At 35.9% G+C, this 23,336-nt stretch overlaps 1 protein-coding gene across 3 annotated transcripts; it reads left to right on the top strand.

Moving 5' to 3' along the window:
* Positions 1-844: 844 nt before the first annotated feature.
* LOC112570179 (ADAM 17-like protease) lies at positions 845-23,336 on the top strand. 3 transcript variants are annotated; one of them, XM_025248493.1, is made up of 25 exons: positions 845-1,006; positions 1,495-1,624; positions 2,575-2,708; positions 4,766-4,854; positions 5,241-5,350; positions 5,918-6,012; positions 6,905-7,026; positions 7,395-7,487; positions 7,874-7,954; positions 8,735-8,873; positions 9,101-9,211; positions 9,561-9,566; positions 9,938-10,056; positions 11,666-11,735; positions 12,742-12,780; positions 15,185-15,323; positions 15,882-15,983; positions 16,183-16,245; positions 16,647-16,741; positions 17,037-17,155; positions 17,731-17,812; positions 18,414-18,502; positions 18,870-18,926; positions 19,175-19,320; positions 22,175-23,336. In XM_025248493.1, the coding sequence occupies exons 1-25, from the start codon at positions 955-957 to the stop codon at positions 22,359-22,361; spliced, it is 2,469 nt and encodes an 822-aa protein (XP_025104278.1). In that variant the 5' UTR covers positions 845-954; the 3' UTR covers positions 22,362-23,336. The 3 variants fall into 3 exon arrangements, with proteins under 3 accessions (XP_025104278.1, XP_025104285.1, XP_025104293.1); XM_025248500.1 differs by lacking the exon at positions 12,742-12,780; XM_025248508.1 differs by lacking the exon at positions 19,175-19,320 and having other exon boundaries at positions 22,175-22,315.

A 23,336-nucleotide genomic window follows, 5' to 3' on the forward strand; every position in this document is an offset into this window, starting at 1 on the left:
GCGAAGAATATGCTGTTTCTTATGAAAAGCAAAGAGAAACAAATGTTTCGATTCTGTAAAATAAGTGTTTATAATTTAATGTTCCTAAAGGAGAAACATAGTAACAAACCTTTTATTCCTAATGCACAATTTTCTGTTTGTGATGTGTGCAGTAAAATAATAATAATAAATAACAATAATAATAGTACTCACATACCTCCTCCCGATGGAAGAATTCATCGCGTCTGCAGTCTACACACATGCTACACACACAAAATATATGCTTGCACAAATACAAATAAACTCATAAACCCTATACGTATTCACGCATTCCTAGAGTATCTATAATTATTTATATACTATATATATCTATCACTCGCACGCACATGCACATTCCATGAAAGGTTTGTAACAGCTAATTCATTTAAAACTAATTTTCTATTCTTTTAAAGCATATATCTGTCTAGGCAATCAACTAAAATTAAATAAAGAAATGCATAAACTATTAAAGGGATGTTTAGCTTTTTCTGTCTTTCTCATTCTTACCTTAATCAGAAAATACGAAAAGCTGATTATCTTCTGGCTGCCAGCCCTGCGAACAGGTGTCGCATAACTGTGTTTTGACTGACTCGAGATCTGACCTCAACACCTTTTGGTTTTCACCGGATCGAGTGGCGGCAAAGAGTGTATAGTAACTTCACTTAGCTATGCTGTTTTTTTCTTTAAGGAAGGATAAAGAAGAAAAAATTTATTAAATTTGCAAATTGGACAAATTTATAATACGACTTTAATATAAATGTTATGGGTTTAAAAGAAATTACAAAACTTTGATGCGCAACTGAGGCTGTGAATTGGCTCCGCCATTACTCCGTGTACTTCCGCTTTCTTTTTGTTACTGCCAAATGCCGACTTATTTAGTACTTTATAAGGGCAGCATTGGGGTTTATAACTCCCCGAAGTCATTTCACTGTTAAGATGTATATTGATGCTATGGGGCTTTTGCTCCTTCTTGTGCTTGAAGGCTCAGGTAAGTGTGAGGTCAGTCCTGCTGCCTGTCGTCTGCAAGCGCTAGTTACTACTTGCGCCAAGGAGTCAGTAAAGATTACTCGGCCCCATGCATGAAAATGTATGGGTTGGATTTATCTAAACAAAGCCATTCGTTACTGAGAAAAATCACAGCATGTTTTTTCTAGAAAGTACAGGAAAATATAAGAAAAGAACAAAAACTGAGCTTCTGCCTGAATTACTTTTTAAGAAATTGCTTCTTGAAGTCAGCGATTCGCATCACGACAGCAATATTTCACTTTAAATCATATTTGATGCTAGCGTGAAATAGCCCAAATGAAACCTTTTCACCGATTCAGTTTACCTATTTCAAGACTTAAGTGTAAGCCTGTCAAAACTCCATGCAAGCATGATCTATCACTTTTTACCTCAAAAGTGTAAATTGTTCGGCTTTTTAAAGACAGTTGCTTGTCAATGTCATAATGATTAGCCATAAATTTCTCATTTCAGCTACAATACAGAAAAAGTTAAACTATTTTGAGACCTTGAAAACAGTTGATATTTCTTCAAGAAAAAGACGGTCTACAGATGGAAGAGAGAGTTCCTTTTCGGAAGAAATTAGTTTTCAAGCTTTGGGAAGGTAATGTCCTACTTCTTTTGATAATGCTGTATTCAGGTTAAAAGGGATACATTAGCAGTCACATGGGATATCTATTAAAGAAGAGAAGCAACTGGAGGAACTTCTCAGTATGTGTTTTATTTACTTGGGACATCTTACTGTTTAATCACAACAGTGACTCCAAACCTATACAACAAATCATATGCACCTTAGCAGTTTAAATGACAATGCATAAAATAATCTTAATAATACTGCATGTTTTCATTTAAAATTGCTGGAGGTTGTTTAGACTCTCAGTTAACATTTTTGTGAGTTTGGGGTTTCATCCTCTAACCTGCAATACAATTTTTAGATATCTTTTTCTAATAGCAAAAACAATGCACAAAAATTTACTTTAATATTATTGTGACCTTTATCATCATGTCATCTTTGTAATCATGTAAAAGGATGCCACTGATATTTGATAACACATAAACAAATATCCATATTATTTATCATGAAATATCATCTTTCATATCAAGTTTATTACTCAGTGTCGTATGTAATAAAATCTTTGACCTAAACTCTTATATTGTTAGGTCCCCTGGAATTTTTTTTTTGCGCTGCTTGGTGCACTTTTATGTGACTTACATTTCATACAAAGGGAAACACTGAGGTTCATATTTTCAGTTATGACCATTATACATTTTTACTTAACAATATGCATAATAAGTAGATGGGTAAGAAGCTGTTTGTGTGGGTTAGAAAATCCAGTATTATACCTTCTTATTTTTGTTGCTCTTAGAAAAATAGTAGCACAACTTCTTACCATACTCCTAACTAACAAGAGTTAACTTTACTGATAACCAAGAAAGGTTTCTGTCATTTTATATCACATTCATTTTGTATGGGCAATATTTTAGGTTGCAAATATGAAACAATTTTATATTTATAAACAATAAACTAATTTGATGGTTGAATCTATTCTGTAGGAGATTCAACCTAGTGCTTCAGATGGGATCGCCTGTTCTCGCCCCAGATTTTCAGGCAAAAGTAGTTTTATCCAATGGGAAAACAGTACCCTTTCACCTAAACAGAAAGAATTTTTTCACCGGGCATTTAGCAGGTATTGTATGCGTTGGCAGCTTTATTCCATCTCCATTACGAGTAATCGAATGTTCTGGCCTGTCTGCTCAATCTTCTAATCTCTTCTACTGATGACTTTTTTACTTTCTTGTTTGTAAAGATTAATGCATATTACAAGCTCTTTTTTTCAATTTTGGTACCTTGAATGTGTGCATGCACACACACACATACATGTGAGAATACTGAAATGCATATATCAGTGATATATATATCAGTGATTGTAGCTGTTGGGTGAAATGATGCATAATAAAAACTGATTGGCTTATGATATTTTTATAGTTATTCTTAAATCAATGTGGGTGCTTCATAATTGTAATAAGTATACTTAAAACTCTTTAATAAGGATCTGTTGGAGGGCAAGTCTAGGGCCAGCAGCCATGGTACTTGCAGCTCCAATCATGTATATTAAAGCTGTGTGAAAAAGCTTGTAGTTGAATGTTAGTACGAGACTGTCATCTGAGTGGCATTAAACACTTGTTTAATCTGTGTGTGAGAAGCTACCATTTCAGCTTCAGATTATGAAGTTTTCCCATGTAAAACCCATAGTGTCAAACTCTGTTTTGGCAGGCTGATAAACAACACAATTATAAAGACACAAATACTTGACTGACCCAGATTGGTGGTTCTACGGAACTTAAGGCAAAATAAGATATGACTATTTATTTCAGAGGGCAATTAAAAGCATGTCTATATGGAAGAGCAACAATACCACAATATATTCATATCTGCTCCACCAAACAGACCGTAATACAATCATGACACAAAGATGATCGGAAACCACCTCACTTCTATGGCCGAGGTGCTACTAGCTTCAAAGCAGGAAGAAGCACAGCTGAACAGACCTTCAACAGTCGCATCCTCATTGAAAAGAATCTGCAATAAAGCAAGGATCATTAGCATAACTTCACTTTAAGAAGGCTTTTGACAGTTTGGTATGAGAGGCTGTAGCATGTGATGCAGAAATTCAACATAGATTAGGGTCTCATTTGAGCCACTGAAGCACTTTACCCATACTCCAGGGGCATTGTACTCCTTAACAACATGAAGGAGAGCTCAACCTGATGATGGTGGGTATTTGACGGGGCTACCCTTTGTCTCTAATGCTGTTTAACATATATCTGGAGAATATGCAAGAAACCCTCCAAAGTCACCACACCTCTGTGTCCATCTGTGGAAGGCCACTATGTAACCTACCTGTGCAGATGACATCAGTCTGATGGCAGACAGCTATGGTTTACAAATCACACAAGCAAATTTGTAAGCAGCATGTGTGCATCTGGAATAGAGACCACAGAAATGAGCAAAGTAATAGCCAACACCATTGGTCACAGCAAAGTATGAACAGTATACAGCTGGAGGAGGTAAACGGTTTCAAGTACCTGGGTGCTACCTGTCCAAGGATAGCTGATTAGTGGACATTGAGGCCGCAGCTGCAATAACAGTGATGGCCAGATTGACAGAAAATGAGACAACAGAACCTTAGCTTCACCACCAGCTACAAAGTGTAAAAGTCCCTCAGCCCTTGCCGACTGATTTGTGCAGACGTATTCAAGCATTCAAAACCAAATGCTTAAGAATCCTGCTCTGAATCTTTTACAAGGAACACGAAACAAATGATTTTGTATGCAGTGCATTTGCCACTCTGGTAGGGGCCCCAGAAAACACTGCCACCATTATGTGGCCTAGACATGGGACCCTGCTGAAGGGGTATGCAGAGGAAGGGCAATGCCAAGGTAAACATAAAAATTGATGACAAACTTGAAGAAGACAATTTGCTGAATGAGGGATCTGCCAAACATTGCACAAGGAAGGCCCTGGTGGTATATCCTCACCATTGCTGCATTGGATCTTGCCCTGCTGATGACAGGTACCAATGGGCTGACTCCATGGGTGGGCCAGTTTGCTTTATGTCCGGGTGGTGCCAGTTCAGGGAAAGATGATGATTGTGATGAAGCCATTTGAAACTGAGATTGTTATATCGTACATTTTTGCTGTAATGGTTAAAATTTTTTTGTCAATTTTTTACTTTAACCACAGAGGATAAATCAGTGTTGGTGGATGGACATTTTGAAGAGGGTATCTTGTCATCTAGTATTCGTTTTCCTAATGAAACTTACGTCATAGAGGTGAGAATGTAATTAATCAATGTTTCTCATTAAAATAACACATTATTAAAGCCATGATAATACTCTAGGGGGAAAAAAACCCTGCCTATTATTATTTTGTTTCTTCTAGTTCAGGATGACAAGAGGATATCCTATCTTACTAGTGTTAGTCTTGTTAGTCTTTTTCTTTTGGAAGAGGTGGGGTGACAATGACCATGCCTTCGGAAATGTGATAAAGGTAATCAGGTTGTAGGTTGGATGCTTAGATAAGTGATTACCTTTACCTTGGTTAACTATGTGTTGACTGATAAAGTGGAACTATATGATTTAGCCTGAGCTTTTCAGCATTCAAATGCATGCTTTGCCATTTCATGTTTTAAAGATTAAAATATACTGCCTTTTTTAAGCCTGCTTGGAGACATCTGCCACCATCAGACAATCACACCATGATTGCTTATCGTGGTTCTGACGTCAGATGGGATGATGTGTTTCCAGATGCTCAGAAACCTGGAGAAAGGTGTATTTTAATATCTGTTTATATGTTTCAGCAGATCTGAAAGATTTTTGTGTTAACAACAACAAATTTAAGAAAATCATATACCTGTGCTGAGCAAAGTACATCAATGTTAGTGTTACCTAGAATGCTGAACATCAATTTACATTACCTATAAAGTTTTGCTGGTGCAATTTCTTTTCACTGAATGCAAGTATGTGATGAGACATGTTCTATCTTCATTCTTTTCAAAACCAGAATAGTATTGATGGCCACTTTGTAAACCACTTTTGTTGTATTGTAAGAAAACTCTAAGTCTTAGAACAGTCTTATCACACTTGCAAGCAAAGCATTAATGTTCAGTACTATACTGAATAAATGATATTGTTACAGACAGTAACTTCTTTATCATGATGAAGAACTTGCAGCGGTACCTTCAAAACACTTCATCTTCTATGGCTGTAGAAAATTCTTTTCAGACTTTTAAAATTAATTTGTTGAACAAATTAAAAGTATATGAGAATTTTTAATATGGCAAGAGTTTTATGACATCTCTTGGGTGTTATGTTAAAAAAAAAATTTGTTGATCAGGAAAAAATTCTCAGATGGTATAAGGCTAGACTTAGAGGAACAATCAGATGGTGATAATGTGTCCTATGACAACAAAACAACTAAAACAGCAGCTGGTGAGTATTTTGCAATGACCTTTGTCAGGGTTGAGCTTATACCATGGACCAGTGGTCCTCAAAGTATTTCGGACCGCGAACCACTTCACTAAAGTAAACAATACGGCGGACCACCAAGGCCTAAAATTACTCAGTTTTGTGAATTTGAAATTAAAAATTGCAGCATTTGTTTCATTACAATTCAAAACTAAATGTACTTTTGTGACATTAGTATGCATAAGTTTACATAAAATTACATGCTTCGCAAAGTACACAAAAATTAAAAAATAAGTGCACTGCATTACTAAAGATAATGGATGATGTGGTTAAATGACACAATTCTCATGCTCTGACATAAATAGTTGGTAAGTGAGTGTTTTATGCAAGCGAGCAGTTGGGCATCGATAAAAGTAAACTTGTGTGAAATCAATACAGGACTAGCGTATCTGGCAATTTAAACATCACTTTGCTTACATATGATGATGGTCAACCTGACTTCTGCATGCTGCCCACAAGTGGTCCGCGGACCACACTTTGAGGACCACTACTATAGACTATACAAAAGCCTACATTGGTTAGCCTCTGTTGTTAAACAGTTTACATTGCCATATTTTAAAACTAGAAAACCATCACTTTTATTTAAGCAGTTGCATGTGCATAAACATTCTAAATGTATCCATATATATATATACCCCACAAATTGTTTTTTACTTACAACTATTAAGCATTTTGTAATTATAATAATTATACAGCAATGGGTACTCACGAAAACTATTTATGCTAGATGAGATTTATCCACGAAAGGTGGTAAAGAGTTTTTTTTTGGTTTTGTTTTCCATATGGAATAATGTTTTATAGTATGTGCAAAATAGTTTTCAAAGTATGTTCATCAGGTTGTTTGTTTTTTTAACAGAGGCAAGTCGTAAAAAGCGAGCAGCTCTTGCAAGAAATACTTGCCCCCTTCTTGTAGTTGCTGACTACTTGTTTTACAGTAGTGTAGGGGGAGGCAAGCGTGAAGCGACTGCCCATTACATTGTGAGTTTTACTTTGACATGTCATCTTTACCTGCATTACTCCACGATAAGGGCAGTCATACGTGCAGACTTTAAATCAGTCAAGAACAGCAGTCTTCATTCTTTATTATTTCTTTGCAATGCTACTATGGGAATAACATTTAACTTTTGAGTCACTGAAGAGTTTCTTTTGCAAGGCTTCTTGTCTTTGAATGATGTACATTTACATTTAGGTAGCCAGTTATGGACGTTTTGATTGAAAATAAGCAGTGGAGAATGAAAAAAAGAGCCACATCACCACTTGTGTTTGCAGGGATCAACATTAGATGTAGAAGTATTCTGTAAGATGTATAACTGTATCTGTTGTAATTTACCATGTCTGTTTTTCAGATTGGTGTTATTCAGAAGGTTGATACTTTATTTAAAGAAACTTTATGGGATGAAGCAGATGGCTTGGTAAAGATGGGATTCCAAATTAAAGAGGTTTGTTTCTTCTTGTGCATTCTAATAAATATAAAGCATATTGTACTTTTTGTTTTAGTTATCAAAGGAGAAAGAGTCAGTGTTTCTGTGCTTGTAGAGGCAGTTTATTGGTAGAATGAGTTAAACAGAGTTTTAAAAAAAACTAGACTGGTGAGTTCTAGTTTTCAGTTTCAAAGCCTTAAAAAGTGATTTTTTTTTTATGGCAAAAAAATGAAACAAGAATTTTCTCTAATGTTTAAAATATTCTTTATACAAATGAAGAAAAAAAGCATTGCTGAATTATGCACTTAAGACAGTACCTTATTTTGTTGTTCTGAGAGCATATTATTTTAAATAATCGTAGCAATAGAAGAAAATTTGATCTTTTTAAATGCCTTTTCCCTTAGATGCTTATTCATACTGACTACACACCGCAGCCAGGGCACTACAATGAAAATGTCATCTGGGGAGTGCGTGATAAACTGGATGTGAGCTTAAATATTTTTATTATCTTAAACACATGATACAACTTTATATGTGCATTTAGATTATATTACATCTGCTTAAAGACTCTGTAATGACAACTCTGAAAAGAAAAATAATAGGGCAGATCTCTTAATTTAGTATGATCACCTCCCCTTCAGGCTGTCTGATCCACTTTTAGTCATCATGTTTTGGTAATTTTAAATGAAAAAGTAGAAAATTATCTGCCTGCATTTTAACAAGGCAAATTCCCCTACCTTTAGGTCAAAGCATATTGTCTGTGTTATCTTTATTTCAAACAAATCCATGCATAGTAGCATACCCACACTGTTTTTCCAAAAAGTGTTTCTGAAGTTGTGTCACCATCAGTACTTAGTATTTATCTTACACAGGATAGTAGTAAAGTCACGTTAGCACGCATAAATTATCGAAGGTGAATGGAAATGATGGAAACCACAAGCTCCGCAGCTGAAGATGGTCTAGAATATAGTACACAAATCATTACCTCACATTGTCTCAGGAAAGGAATTCTGGTAATAACCAAACATCCTGTCAAGTAACCTTAAATAAGGGAAGAAACATGTAGAGGAACAATTCCACATTTAAATGTAGTATTCTCTTGTAGTAGTCAGTGTTTACAAAAGATAAATACTTGAAAAATTTGCACTGTGCTCTTCATCTGAGTTAATTGACCTTAGATGTACAAATGTTCTTTCAGCTCAGTTCCTTGCAGCCTTTTACTAGTATTAACCGAGGAAATATTAACAAACTCTGCCTAATTCCAGGCATTCAGCAGAGAAAAGAAACTGAACAACTTTTGTCTGGGTCACCTGTTTACAAGCTATCCATTTGATGGCAATGTGTTGGGATTGGCCTTTATTGCTCCAGAGAGTCTTGGGTCTGCTGGAGGAATCTGCTCTGTGTGTAAGTTGGTAAAATGTAGTGTTGCCGTAGGACTGGATGAATGTAAATCTACCCCAGGACATTTTATAGCTTTATTATTAAATTCCAGTTCATTTTTCAGAAATTAAGAAACAGATTTCTTCTTCAGGGGGAGGTTAACAAACAGATAAAAAATAGTTTAACTTTTGGACAGCTTTTCTAAACAGAATGAAATATAAATTTTACATGTAACCTTTTTTTCATAATAGCCTCAAGGATTCGCAGTGCAACAATCTATCCTAGAACTGGCTGGAGTTCTGCTAAAAATGCTCATGGGGAAAATATTTTGACACTTCAGTTTCAACTGGTCACAGCACATGGTAACTTGAGTCTTCTTTGAAATGTGTGTTTGTGATGTCTTTGTGCATGCACATCTGTGTGTGTGCCCATGTGTGTGCAATAATAAACCCTTATCTGACAGCAAATGACTTGAATTTTTTTTTCTTACACAAGTTGAATTAAATTTCACTTGCATCACCACAGGGCAGTGGACAATGAAATTACATGATGATATCAAGGGACATATGCCTGAACATTTTTATGAAAATCCTATTAAAAAAACCTGTTGCTTTGAGTAACATTTTGCTTTATTGTGGATTTTTTATGAAATGCTTTACACATGTGTTTTCCTTTTCTCTTGCATATGTGCATCTTTCATCTTGGAAACAGAATTAGGTAAGTGTTTGTTTTCATTTTGGATTTTTATCCCACGGGTGTGGAAGAAGAGCAGATATTTAAGTTTATGTACATTCTTATAGATATCTATGCATAAAAATGTGGGTACAGTTTCTTTTAAATTTTATTCTGCTCTTTTGATTATTACTTGTCAAGCAAGTTACATATAAACTACAATATTTATAATACCCAGTTCCCTAGCTTTCTCTAGAAAAAAATTTAATCAAGTTTGTGTCGCTCCTATGTTGTGGTCTGTGGTGTTAGAAAACTGTGATTAGTTTCGTAAATTGTTCTTTTTGAGTTTGCTTTATCCCACTGGTGGATTATATTTAATTTCATATTTAAAAAAATCAATTTTTCAACTGCTGTAGGACACAACTGGGGCTCTGAACATGACCCTGATACCGATGAGTGTGGGCCCAGCAGTCGTGATAAGGGCAAGTACGTCATGTGGCCATACGCTGTTTCCGGATGGGATGACAACAACAAAGTGAGTTTCCAAGGGATTCTTGCTGGTACTGAAACGTACTATAAGAACTTTGCTTTATGCTTTTGTGTGGCGTGCTTTTCTCTGAGAGAAAGTAATCACATGAATTAATTTAATTAATTAAAAGAGAACTTGTATAGTTCATTTGCCCTCTGGAAAGTGAACTCAATGTGCTTCCTAAATGAGTACAACACAAAAGACATCAAATAGCATAGGCCTGTGAAGTGAAAGGGCTTGTGTTGCCTTTTCACAATTCAAGATTCCATCCTTACCATTTAGATCTATGAGCGACAAAAGTAGGATGTCATCAGTTGAGGAGGTTACAAATTTACATATGCATTCAGTGGAATTGGTTACTCCAAGCAGAAGTAAGAAATGCTTTAAAGAATAGACAAGTAGCCCTTTACATTATATAGTATGTCTTTGCATGCATGCTCATACACACACATAGTTTTTAGTTTATTCCTTGTTAGTCCTCGAGGAGCATAGTGCCATGACAACACCTCTCCAGCGGACCTGGTTTCATGCACTTCAGTTGGGCTCATGTGGTTCCAGTGTCCTTTGCCTCACTCTTTACTGTTCTTTTCCAAGTCTGCTTTGGTCTCCCAACTCTCCTCTTCCCCCAAAGATTCCAGTCAAGTGCCTGCTTGGCAATGGTGTCAGCTGGTTTGCGCAGGGTGTGTCCTTTCCAGCACCAATATGCGCTTTTTGCTGTCCATCCTTGTTGACAATACTCCCCAGATATGTGAAGCGGTCTGTTTCCAGGATGTTCTCTCCTTGAAGTTGGATTGGGAGTTCCTGCTTGTTGTTGATCTTTATCACTTTGGTCTTCTTTCTGTTGACCTTTAAGCCAGTCTTCTCTGCTTCATCTGCTAGCTTACTTAGTTTGGTTTGTTCATGTTGTTGCCGATGAGATAGAAGACTAATGTCATCTGCAAAGTCCAGGTCCTCTAGCTGTTTGGTGAAGGTCCACTGGATACCGTTGTTGTTTTTGGTTGTTTTGCACATAATCCAGTCTATGGTCATCAGGAGGATTGTTGGTGATAATATACAACCCTGTCTTACACCAGTCTTGATTATGAAAGGTTTAGTGAGTTTGCTATTGTGAATAACTTGGCAACACACACATGTACATATATAATGAAGTTTCCATACATAATTTGAAATTGAAAAAGTAATGGCTGACAGTGGCAACATCATTAAGAATATTTGAAGAATAATTCTGCATACTAAATTCAGCATAACCAAGTATATCAAGAAAAAAAAAATAGAGGAACACAAAGGCGTTCATGCCAGCTAGACAGAGCCTTGTTTTCACTCCTACATAGAGACGCTTTTCATATGGATTTTTACTAATGTTTGCTACAGATCATTTCTGTCAAGTTTATTTGTTTCAAATAAAGTAAATTGATAAATATAAGCCATGAAATTCACTTTCTTTTATATTTTGTCAGTGAAAAAGTTGAGAATGATAGGTGCTGTATAGTGTAACAGCATTTACAATTGTCGTGGGATTTACTTGTTTTGAAAATTTACAACCGAGTAATATTTTATGATCTGTCAGTAGTAACATGTACACACAAATGTTTGCTTTGATCACATTTTTTTCCAGTTTTTTTCTCCATGTAGCCGGCGCCTTATTGCCCCTGTCTTGAGGGCTAAATCCAGCCTTTGCTTTATTGGTGAGTACTCAGACATCCTCTTGTTGAGCAGTACAATCTGTACAGGCCTTTGTATTCTGCTTGTCCTCAAGAGGCTAACGCCTAAAGTTGTGGCTTTACCCTTTGGTGTACAGCTGATGCACATAGAGGAAGATCTTGTAAATCACTGATTGTTTACAGACAGAAGACCAATATGAATCTGCAACAACTTTGTAGTCTATGCAGTCTTAAGAAAAGGGCAGTAAACTTAGAACTGAACGGAAAATTTAAAGTTGGTAATATGTTTGTTGGTGGGCATTGTTTTCTTTACTAACATCTATTTCTTGCTTTTGGTGTAGCTGCAGTTGAAATAATTCTGACCTGTTTGATGTTCAGATCTGTGTTTATTATTACTTGTTTGCAGTGTAAAAAAGATTATAGATAGGAAAACTGAATGAATTTCCATACTTGTCTGTGTTAGGGTATCTCACTTGAATGTGCACAAGCTTTTGCTATTAATTTTCTGTCTGTTGAAACATTTTATAGTTTAGTCTTCTGTTTTAACATTAATGATATTATCATAAGCTCATGAGTTAGTCTTAAACTTAGTTATGCATTCTGAGTTTCCTCATGAAGAAGATGGAAATATTTAGACAGTTTTAGTATGGGGATTAAGGCTAATGCCCCTTTGTTATTTTTTGTAAATATTTCTTTGTTTTTACCAAAATATTTTGCTCAGCCACCTTAGAATGCTTATTACGAAAGGGCATTTTACACAGATACTTAATATGCTTCCTTTTATAACTGCTGTGTTTTAGAAAATGTGTAGGAGAGAGTTTATCGGGTTTTTAAATTTGGTAAACATTCCAACTTATGCTTGCTGCTGCATTAACATCGTTTCATGTCACATCCTTCACTCTATCAGCAGTCCATTCTTGTTTATACACGTCCTAGTAATGGCTACTTCCAATTACTTCCATGTGAGTAACATCAGTTTCAGTATGTAGATTGTAAGCTAGTTGTACCTGATGACTGGCTATTTTTGCAGAAACCATTGAAATAACCATCAATTCTACAAATGAGGACAGTAAGTTGTGTACAGGCAGGTGCAGCCTGGCCGTTCCTCAGCTTTTTAATCAGGTTTCAGCTCCCATTACCTGTTACAGTGCCACATACTATATCTGAACTTGGCAATGACTCAGATTATTTATAACTGCGTGAAGTAGTCTGTATAATGGCTTGTGAGTTATCCACTCTAGTGGCGTGTATCTCCTTGAGTGTAAAAGCTTTATTTTATTCCAGTGTTGTTTTTTTTTGTAACCAAGCAGAAAAGAGGGAATTTTATGTAGGTTTATTGCTATATTTGTAGCATCTATAGTTTTTACTTTAAAGGGGTCCATTTTGAGCTTGTAGTAATTTTAATTCTTGTCTCCAGGCAGTGACATACCTGTCCCTCAAAAGTATTGTCTATCTGGTATATTTCAAGATGGTTGGTGTAGAACAAACACCTACCTCTTACATTTTTTATTTTTGCTTGAACCAAAGAAAGTCAACAATTTTATGTGCAAATTAAAACAATCCTGTGCTCAGGTTGTTTGGGTGTTACCCTTTTATATATTATTTTCTTCTCTGCAATTTGAAGGGTATATAAGGTTCCAGATGTGGGTACATCACTGCACTTTGCAGTGCCCTACCATATTTTTAGTATTTTTTTTTTTAATCTTTATTTTTATTCTTTTTTCCCCTACCATATTTCATTGTGTGATCTGACAATTACAAAAATTCAATTGAGAGTTAATATTATGCCTTCTGAAAATATACTACAGTCTTCATTCAGTGAAAATATTAAGAGAGTTTGCTGAATAAAGTATTGATTATAAAATTCTCTGGGTTTTAAGGAAACCCACCTAATGTAGTCACATAACAATGTCTTTCATGTTTTGTTAATTGAGGGTAGCTGCAGAGAGTTTTGCCATGTTGTTTTTAAGGCTTTGCATCTCGATCATTGCCTTACTTCTTTGCTGCTATACGTTGAATATTTCTGCTATTCATTTTCATTCTTTGCCGTATGAGCTGGCTTTGATTATCAGTATAGCTTGGATTTGGGCAACTAATTGCTTTCTTTTAAACATTCTTGAAGTACTGCTAATTATAGATCAGTGGATGACCATCTAGTCCTTAAAACTTAAAGCTAACCTGAGTCAAGAATTATATTAAGTTGCCTGCAAGTGACCAGAATTTTAATTAGCTACATTCGCAGAAATTATTTTGAAACATACATGGATAAGCCTAAATTTTAGCTTTTTAGGAAAAGCCTCACTCAGTGGCAGAGCTTCAACATATGCAAATGAGGCGTTGTTTAATCAGCAAACTAACTTTTGGGACATTGCAGGAAGGGAAGTCTTGTCATTTCATAAACACAGAAGCTTGTATCTCATGAGTTCATTGCATAGATTTGGGGAATTAATAACTGCTAAATTAAACTCACTCATTTGAAGATAGTTTTGTACTTAAAGTTCATGCTTTCAAACTTTATAGTGGACTTATTTATTTCTGTATGTTTTTATTTAAATATTAGCTTTCATAAAAGTTTTAGTAAAACTTCCTTTAAGCTTTGAAGTGCATTGTATGTTGCGGTATTAAAAGCTGTCCTGAGCGAATGCTAGAATTATATGTTTCCTTATACAGGTTTCGTTGCTTAAAACTCCACTTTAGATCTGATAAAAATGTATTCATAATACATGCTTACTATCATTTTGTTCTGTGTGCTTCTCCTAAAATAAGAAAGCATGCCACTGAAAGCTGTTTTTATTAAAACAATTTTAGCACACACAAAAAATGCCTTGTCCCCCGTCTAACAGTGACAGCTACAACTGCGTGTTGCATTCTTTGGTGCTGGGTTCTGTCTTGACTGCTGCACCTGATTCTGCATGCATGTAGTTTGCAGTTTGTTTTGAAAGTCATTCATACAGCAGTTCTTAACTTTATCTTCCTGCATTATAAAGTAATTTTCATTCCAGTTGCTGATTCATTTCGTTGGTGTGTAATATTTAATTACCATATTATACTAAAATTATTTGCTCTATGATACTGAAATGGGTCTTTAGTACATTCTAAAAAAAACCATTCTGCTTGAAATATGTGCATTAAAATAGTAAAAACATATATAATTATCAAATCATTAATTCTTCCAGCCAAGATAATTCTAAAGATTCAGGTTTTTCTATCTTTTGAGTAATGGTACATTTGTGTTGCATCATTCTTATTGTGCATACCCTTAGAGAAACATTTCTTTCATAATTTTATAAGCTGACAGTGCTTTTTTGTTCTCTATTTGACAGTATAGCACTGTTGCTCTTACTGAATGCAGAGACCAAGTATGGTCTTTTAATGCTTGGAAATTTATACTGCCTCTTTTCCCTCCCCTTCAAAAGATGACAAAAACAAATGTTCACTTGTTTAAAGTGGATAGAATTGATGTTTGTTGATAGAGCCAGTAGAGGGCGAAGGCATCTGTGGCAATGGGCTCATTGACAAAGGGGAGGAGTGTGATGTAGGCTTTCAGTCAGAAGATTCAGAGGATCCCTGTTGTACAAGTAGCTGCAAGCTCAGGCCACGTGCAAAGTGCAGGTTTGAACATTTGTAGAGACAATCACACTGTTGTGGCACAGTAATTTGAGCAAGAGGTGAAATATTCATTTTGAAAAACTAAAATTTGAAGCATCCTGGAGCTGATGCAGAGGGATGTCACATAAATACAATTCAGCTTTATTCATCCAAAGGGCAATTCCAGATCGTGCTCATACTAGCAATAAACAGATAAATGCATACATAAACATGATGAAATGATTTCTCATACACTGCACGCACCCACAGCGCACAATTTGGGGGTAGTGGGGTGGGGGACGAATGATAAGTTGATCAGATGGAGACAGAAAATTGTCCACATTCAATGGACTATTTAGATTTTTTTGACTAAATAAAAGAAGTACCTCTGTATTGTGGATAAGTCTGTAGTCATTTGAATTTGCTACTTACTGTTGCTGGAATCATTTCAAAGTCTAGATCTAAAAGGACAACACACTTGTAAAAAAAATTATTACAAAGATTTTGAATTGTGCAGGGTAAAGGTGATAATTTATTTTTAGTGTATGCAAGCAAAGGTCACTGTCTCTCCTTTATTTGCAGTGACTTCAATTTTGCATGCTGTGAAAACTGTGCTATAGCTGCGACTACTACAGTATGTGAGGCAGAGAGCAAGCTCAGCTGCATGAACAGAACTTTTTGCGAGTATCCTTGCCCTTTTCATGCCTTATCCAAGTATTATTTGCTAGTGATCTCTTTCTGCTTGTGCTTGTATGTGTGTATGCGTGGGTGCATATGTGTGTGTCTGAGCATGCACATGGAAACTGCAAGTGAGAGAGAAAATTGAGGTGAGGATGAGGGGGTGGTGCAGACTTCCTTTTGAAATCTTTAACTGGCATCACAGTGGGAAACATTTGACTTGCCCCAAAGCAACTCCTGCTCAAGATGGTACAAAGTGCATTGGAAGGTAACCTCTCATTCTCTAATATAAGACTACTGGATGAAGTGAGCTATTACTTATTGCTTTATTTGTGATATTGTATCTGTGCGTCATCCTGAAAGTCAAGCATGTAGCACTATGGGACAGAGCATTACAGATATAGCATGAGCAGTAGACACAGGACTAATCAGAAGTTTTGCTTGTAAGTTAACTAGAAGTCAACCTGAAACACACTTTCACCCCATTTATATTTGTATCGAGCATGCATGCTTCATTATCGATGCTTTTGCATATATACATAGATTTTATTTCTAATCCTGTTTCACAAAAACAGGATTGATATTTTTGTGGGTTTTTTTTTCAGTGGCAAATATTTTTGGATGTTTCCTTGTATTTTTTTACCTATTGTTATAAATCATTCTTTCCAGAGGTGAATGCTTTAATGGTACTTGTATGAGCTACTGCCATGTGAAAGGTAAAAAAGAAGGGAGAGATCTTGAACCCTGTATCTGCGACCAGAATAGTAAGTGATTTGCAAGTTTTTTATATATATATGTGTGTGAACATTTTACAAAAAAACTGTTTCTTTATAGAACTGATTGTGCTATACAACATTTAAAAAAGGAAAATTATCTGCATACATTTTTTTTTCCATTTATGTTAAAATTACTTCAGTAAATAAGTATTAAGTGTTAGCACCCGCTAATTTAACATTTAACATTCTGAAAGCTGATGTCATCTGTCCTGTTCCCCTGAAATAGGATGAGAATATGAAATAATTCACAATAATCATTTTTTGTTGGGGACTTTGTATGCAGCCACTGCAGCATGTCGATGGTGCTGTGCAGAGATGAAAGATGGAGTGAAAGGAGAATGTTTTCCTACAGACATTAAACTTAGCCAGGGTCAAACCTGCTATATTGGATACTGCAGTGAGGTGAGGCTCACAAACTGATTTGTTTGTCTTGTTTACCAGAACTTCTTGCCACATACATATTTCAGTGTGTCCATCTACCTGTTGCTCACTTTAAATCAAGATAAATACTCATTACACTGAGATTTGGATAAGTTTGCTGAACTCAGCAGCCAATGATAATTCTAAATTTCCTGGAAGGTTTTCTTTTTTGGCTTGTTTAATCCCTCTCATTCTTCCCTCTTTACCCATTTTTGGCTCATCTTGAAGAGTAGTATGGGTTTGTGTATGTATCCATAATGTTTGATCACGTGCATGCACCATTCTAATAGAGCAGCATAGATTTTTTTTAATCTGCAAAAAAATTCAGATGTGTAGTATGCTTGTGGCAATAGTACAGCTGACATGCTTTCCTCCGTTTCACATTCTAGCTTTAGAAAAGTTCGAACACTCAAACAAAATGTCTATACAAAAGAGACTCTAGTTGCATTTTTCAGATATTAAATTATCATTATACAATTATACAGTTGGGTACTTTACCACACTGGACTCATGTGTCTGTGCCACATTGTAATGTCCTTGTTTTCTCATGTCTGCAGAATGGAGTGTGTGTCCAGGTACAGCAGCAGCTAATTCAGAGAATCTTTGACTTCATTCAGGACCTCGATCCTAGCAAGTTAGGTAACGTCATTATCCTACCATATTTGAGAAGTTTAGATTGGTTCCTTAAAGGAGAAGGGATAGAGTTGTAAATGTTTGTAAGTGAGGGTGAGTTCAAATAATGATATATTGTCATGCCACATCACTCCTGCTTACTCTCTACTAGCTCGCCATTGGAGCAAGAATTAACTATAAGCTGTCGACTCTCTGCCATGCATTTCTAATTGTCTCTTCCTCTGGTTTTTTTCCAATCTTGTCTGTCTCCACCCTGCTAGAAATCTCCACTGATCAAACTCTTGTATTCTGTCCATTCTACCTACAAAGCTGGTTACACATGACGATGTATGTTCTCTTTCTGTGCTTCTTTCATTGGAACTCCCTGTCATATCACATTTGTCATTCAGACTTGAAGACAGCATTTAAAAACTCACTGACAACCTATATGTTTAAAAATACTATGCTTGATTTTACACAACTATATATAACAACTATAGGAGGCATCCAGCAATTTCTGTTCAGTGGATCATATCTTACCAATTACAATTTAATATTAGTTGATTGTCAAAGCTCTGTGTGTATGTACATGCATATACCTGTGTGCATATTTTGTGTTGGTATTCAGTGAAGTTCATGCGCAGTAATGTTGTTGGTACAATTATGGTGATGTCACTGATCGTCTGGATACCAGCAAGTTGGATTTTCAGCTGTGTTGTAAGTGTCATCTTTTTTCCTTTCCTTGTGCGTGAGTGAGAGAGACAACCATACTACAGTGACACACGTTCTTCCAAACAACAAAAGGCCTTTGGTCTTCTCCCAAAGTCCATACATCTCTCCATTTTGAGGAGAAGCTGGAAAATCCATGCTAAGATGAACGAAACAAAAATAATCTGGTAATCCACTGTAATCATCTTAGTAACAGCATTATTAATTGCACCCCTGTTGCTCTGTTGGTTAATATTTTAAGAGCTGGTTATGGTATTTCAGACTGCATAACTGTGACATACATTTTTATCTGTACAGCAATAACCTGACATTTTCAGCAGCATAGCAAAATAACATGACTTGGTATTTCCAACAGGACAAGCGTGAAATTAAAAAAGAAGATGAATATTTGAAAAGATGGGTTAGCAGAGAGGTGAGATAGTTTCTATTGTATCTTAAATTGTCAAAATTATAGTTTTATATGCATGTCCATGTATATACATCCATAAGTTAGCACCAATATTTCCAATTGTATTACTTCTCATCTGCATAAAAACTCCTTGTGCATAACTGATGAAATATGCATTACATATAGCTAAATACATCAGAAAGGTCGGTTTACTTTTAAATGCTGCATTGGCAGCAAATAATGACATACATGTCATTGAATTGCATTTTCAGCACAGCATTCTAGGGCGATCCAGAGATGACTTGTCTCACTTTCACATAAAGAAGTCCAGATTCAGGCAGCTTCCTCATGAAAATGTTGTAAGGGGAGCTGGTGATGCGTTTGGATTTCCAGGAGTCATTTACCTGGCCCAGCCCAGGTTAGGCAGCACAGCACGTGAAGGCACTCAAGAGACTGGATTGTAGATGTGTTACTGCGGTGTTAGTGGCTTCAGTCATATCTGTTATGTAGTGTTAGTGCAGTTGCTTCAGTATTCTAGTCATGAGATTATGCTATGAGGGCATTTTGCACACTCAGGGCTGTTATAGCCAGCAATATAAATAAAAGCAGGTAGAAAAGCTGTTACATTGCAGTGAAACAACATTACCTTTAAAAGATAAATTTAAACAGAAATACCAATATCTGATACAAACAGTAATTAACAATGAGTTGAAGATATCTGTAATTTTAATGCATTTTCAGAATACACAATGCAGAAACAAAATCTTTCCAATTAAATAGATCCAAGGAATAGTGAAGTCTTTTTATCCTTGCTAGACTTCATATATAAAGACATCAAATCGCTTCATTGTTGAACTGTTATGGAATCTTTTGCTACTCTTATAGCTTTAAAACTGAGAAAGGGTTAACGATTTAGTGCATGCTGGTGGAAAATGTGTCAGTGTGCTGCTTTAACTGGGTTTGGTAAAGTCGAGGTTTGGCTTACTATGTGGTAGGGAGCATGTTTTGTGATTTGGTTACACAGAGCCTTGTTAGTGTGAGTTGTCTTAATGATACATGTATTGCCCTAGCTTCTCTGTATTTTGCCAGTGTTTTCTGCTTGAATTTGAATTTAAGCTCACCTGAAATCTCTCTTACACTTATGTACATACAAAACCACCTGTGTTACTGTTAGTATTTGCATGTAGATTTTGTGTTTGTCTGAGTGAGCATGTATAAGTATGCTCTTAGCTCCAGTGCATGTAGTGGAATCAAGAAAGAGGAAATGGGTGCATAATGAAGCTGAATCAAGTATGACTTTTATTTTAATAATAATACAAATTACCAGTATTTATAAGGTGCCTGTTCAACAGTTACTAGGTGCACTCATTCAATCATGTATGCCATTCATAAAGTGTGATGAACATACCTTCCAGCCATGACAGTTGTCACATATTCATTTTTTTAAAAAAAAGAAAAATACCAGACTGTGCCACCTGTACAAGTAGTACTTTTGTATGTTAAATTTAAAGACTGAGATAAAGTTCTAACACGATACAGCAAAGAATGCAGAGTTTAGGTCTATAGCTCAGAGAAACAGAACTGGTGTGGTTTACAGAGACTGAAGATGAGTGTCACTGGAAGAACAAAAGGATCGAGATGAAACGCAGAGAAACTAGACAGGTGGCTAGGAATTGTGCCAAAATAAAGTTAAGATATGAGCAGTTTTGGATTTGATGTGCTTAAAGACAGGCAGCAAACCCAGCCTCATCATAACAGGAATTTAATGCTGACAGTGATGTGCTTTGAAAATAAGACGAGCAGCATAATATCTCTTAGAAGGTTTGGTCATGCTGAACATTTAAGTGCTTTACCTAGAGCATCAGAGGAATTTGTCCTGATTGTTATTCTGGTTTACCCCCCTTGTTAAAAGCTTTTTTTTTTACTCATTTACCAACTCGCTTGATTTATGCAAATTATTATCTGCTACAAGTCTTTTTAATTCAATTGATAATAAACCGTTGTTTATTTACAACAGCCAGATTATTGCTGGGGATAATTTTTATTTTTTAAAAAAGGAGCTTGGGCATAGATCAGTGGACAGTTTCTGAGGCACAGAAAACAAGTGTTATACTTAATTTTTCTAATTTTGGTGTCTTTGCAAAAATATTGTGTGGATGATTTTTGCATGCAAGGTCATTCGACCAACTTGCGTCTTATACCATTTTAAAGCTTACCTCTGGCAAAAAGGTATTGTGTGTTCTGCTCAGGGAGTCCTGCACTAAACAGTTTACCCATATTTGTATGATCGAAGCACTGTAGCACAGTCACAGCCACCATGATGTATGACTGCATCAGGTGTGAGCGAGTGAGATCAAAGAGCTGGTGCATGCCTGACCACAAGCTCTCACACCAGTTTTTGGTACCATTACTTTTCTTGATTTTACAAGTTCTGCTGATGTGGAATTAGTATATGAAATCTGGAAATGCATGGAATGTTTTTTAGTCTTTATAGAGTATGTGTATTACTCCTGGCTGTCAATGTGTACCATGTGTACTTTTCACTGCAACTCCCTGTAGATATATAGTTGCTTTTGTGTAATTAATGAGCTCCATCTAGTTTGATATTTTTGTAATTTATCAGTTTTTTCTTGTATGTGAGATGTTTGTAATAAGTAGAAAAAAAGGCTGTATTGAAAACCACTGTATTGAAATAGCTGAACCTGTGGTTGTTTGATCAAAACTCTGGCACAAATTTAGACCACTTAGCAGTTGCTAGTGTTGATTGCTATTGAAATATTCCCTGTATTACAGAGAAATGTTACTTTATCACATCAGGACTTAGAAATTAAGTTTTGCATCCACTGTAAAGACATCTGTTTCGTCATCATGTAAATTCCGCATCTTTGTGGTATATATCATAGTGGTTCTGAAAGATGATGCTCAGTATACGCTGCTCTAATTACAGTATTAATGAAACTGTGTAAGCTTTAACCAAAGAGATCTGTAGGGACTGATGCATGTTCAGGTCTTTAAGAAGCATAATTTTGTTTTACCATTTAGGAAAGTTAAGTATTTAGAAGACTTAACTTGGTTAATGTTAAATTTGATTTTTTGCTGCATTTTTCAGCTTTGATAAGTTTATAAATGCTAATTATGGATGCAATTTCAATTTCTTTTAGCTTGCAGAAACATGTACATAGAGTTGTTTGAGTGTGACTGAGAAATGCTGTTTTTATGTCCGTTTGCTCTTTAAAAAAAATCGTAATAGCTTTCTCTCTGGTATTTTATAGTCATAGGCAGACTGTGTCATCTGACGTTTTTACCTATGACCCCGAGATGCTCAATATTCGGAGCACAGACATTCTAGATGGATCAAGTGGGGACATCAAGGCTGACTCCAGTAACACAACAGAAGAGTTTCCTGCAGTACAAAAGGATGCAGATGCTATTCTTCCTAGAGGTACTGCAACTATATGACTTATGTTCGCACCTTCCCTGGCACTTCATTTAGCTTACCTGCACACACATTCTTGTTTAGTATGTCTGGAGTGGACTGATCGAGCACCTGTAGGTTTTCAGATTTTGTAAATGTCAAGACAGCCAATTCAATGTTGTCGCTGTTTGTGGTGTGCCAATCTGTGTTGAGCAGATGAAGATGAACTGTGTAAATCTGTTCTACCATGAAAGAGTAAGCATCCCATTATAAAACCTTCTTACAATCATCCCACCTTTCACCCATTCCCCCATCCCCCCCAAGAAAAAAAGATCCAAACCCATATATCCAGAAACTTTTGGCAAGTATGGTGTTAAAAAAATGAAGGATGTCTCAGTAAATAAATATGTTTAGTCAGTATGTTGTACAAGGACATTTGAGTGATGTTTGCAAGACCTATGTATGAGTGGACTGTTGATGTTGATGAGTGACTCTTTCTCATGATGATTCGTGATAAAAGTAAGGCATAGTTTTTCAGTCTGGCTCTTTTGATGGTGATTTTTGTTTGTTTGTTTGTTACTATATTGGTTGGTTGGAATCACTTCCTCAGGGCTAGCAAAGACAAAGTTGAGTAAATGCTTACTTCTATCATTCTGTCATCTACCTGCTGTCTTCCAACTCCTCAGCCTATTTGCATATGTTGATGTTTTGATTTATTGGAGTGCTTTTAGGGACAATTGTTAGACTTTTAATTCAGCATATTTCTTATTATTGTCTTTTGGATGTAAACTTTTGAAGAAACTCAAATTTTGTAAAATTCTTTAATGGCACTTCATTAGTACAAAATCCCTTTGTCACTTTATGAGATGGCTGTGCTAGTGATGAAAACTAGGGTTGTGCTTCAGTCTTTGAGAGTGAATCAGCTCATGTATCAGTTTGGAGAGTAAATTTTAAGCTTTTATTTATTGTAATTATTTATTTGAGTATGAAATATACTTTCATCTCTTTAAAAAAAAAAA

Source organism: Pomacea canaliculata, linkage group LG1 (genome assembly GCF_003073045.1).
Source record: "Pomacea canaliculata isolate SZHN2017 linkage group LG1, ASM307304v1, whole genome shotgun sequence".
Lineage (NCBI taxonomy): Eukaryota > Metazoa > Mollusca > Gastropoda > Architaenioglossa > Ampullariidae > Pomacea > Pomacea canaliculata.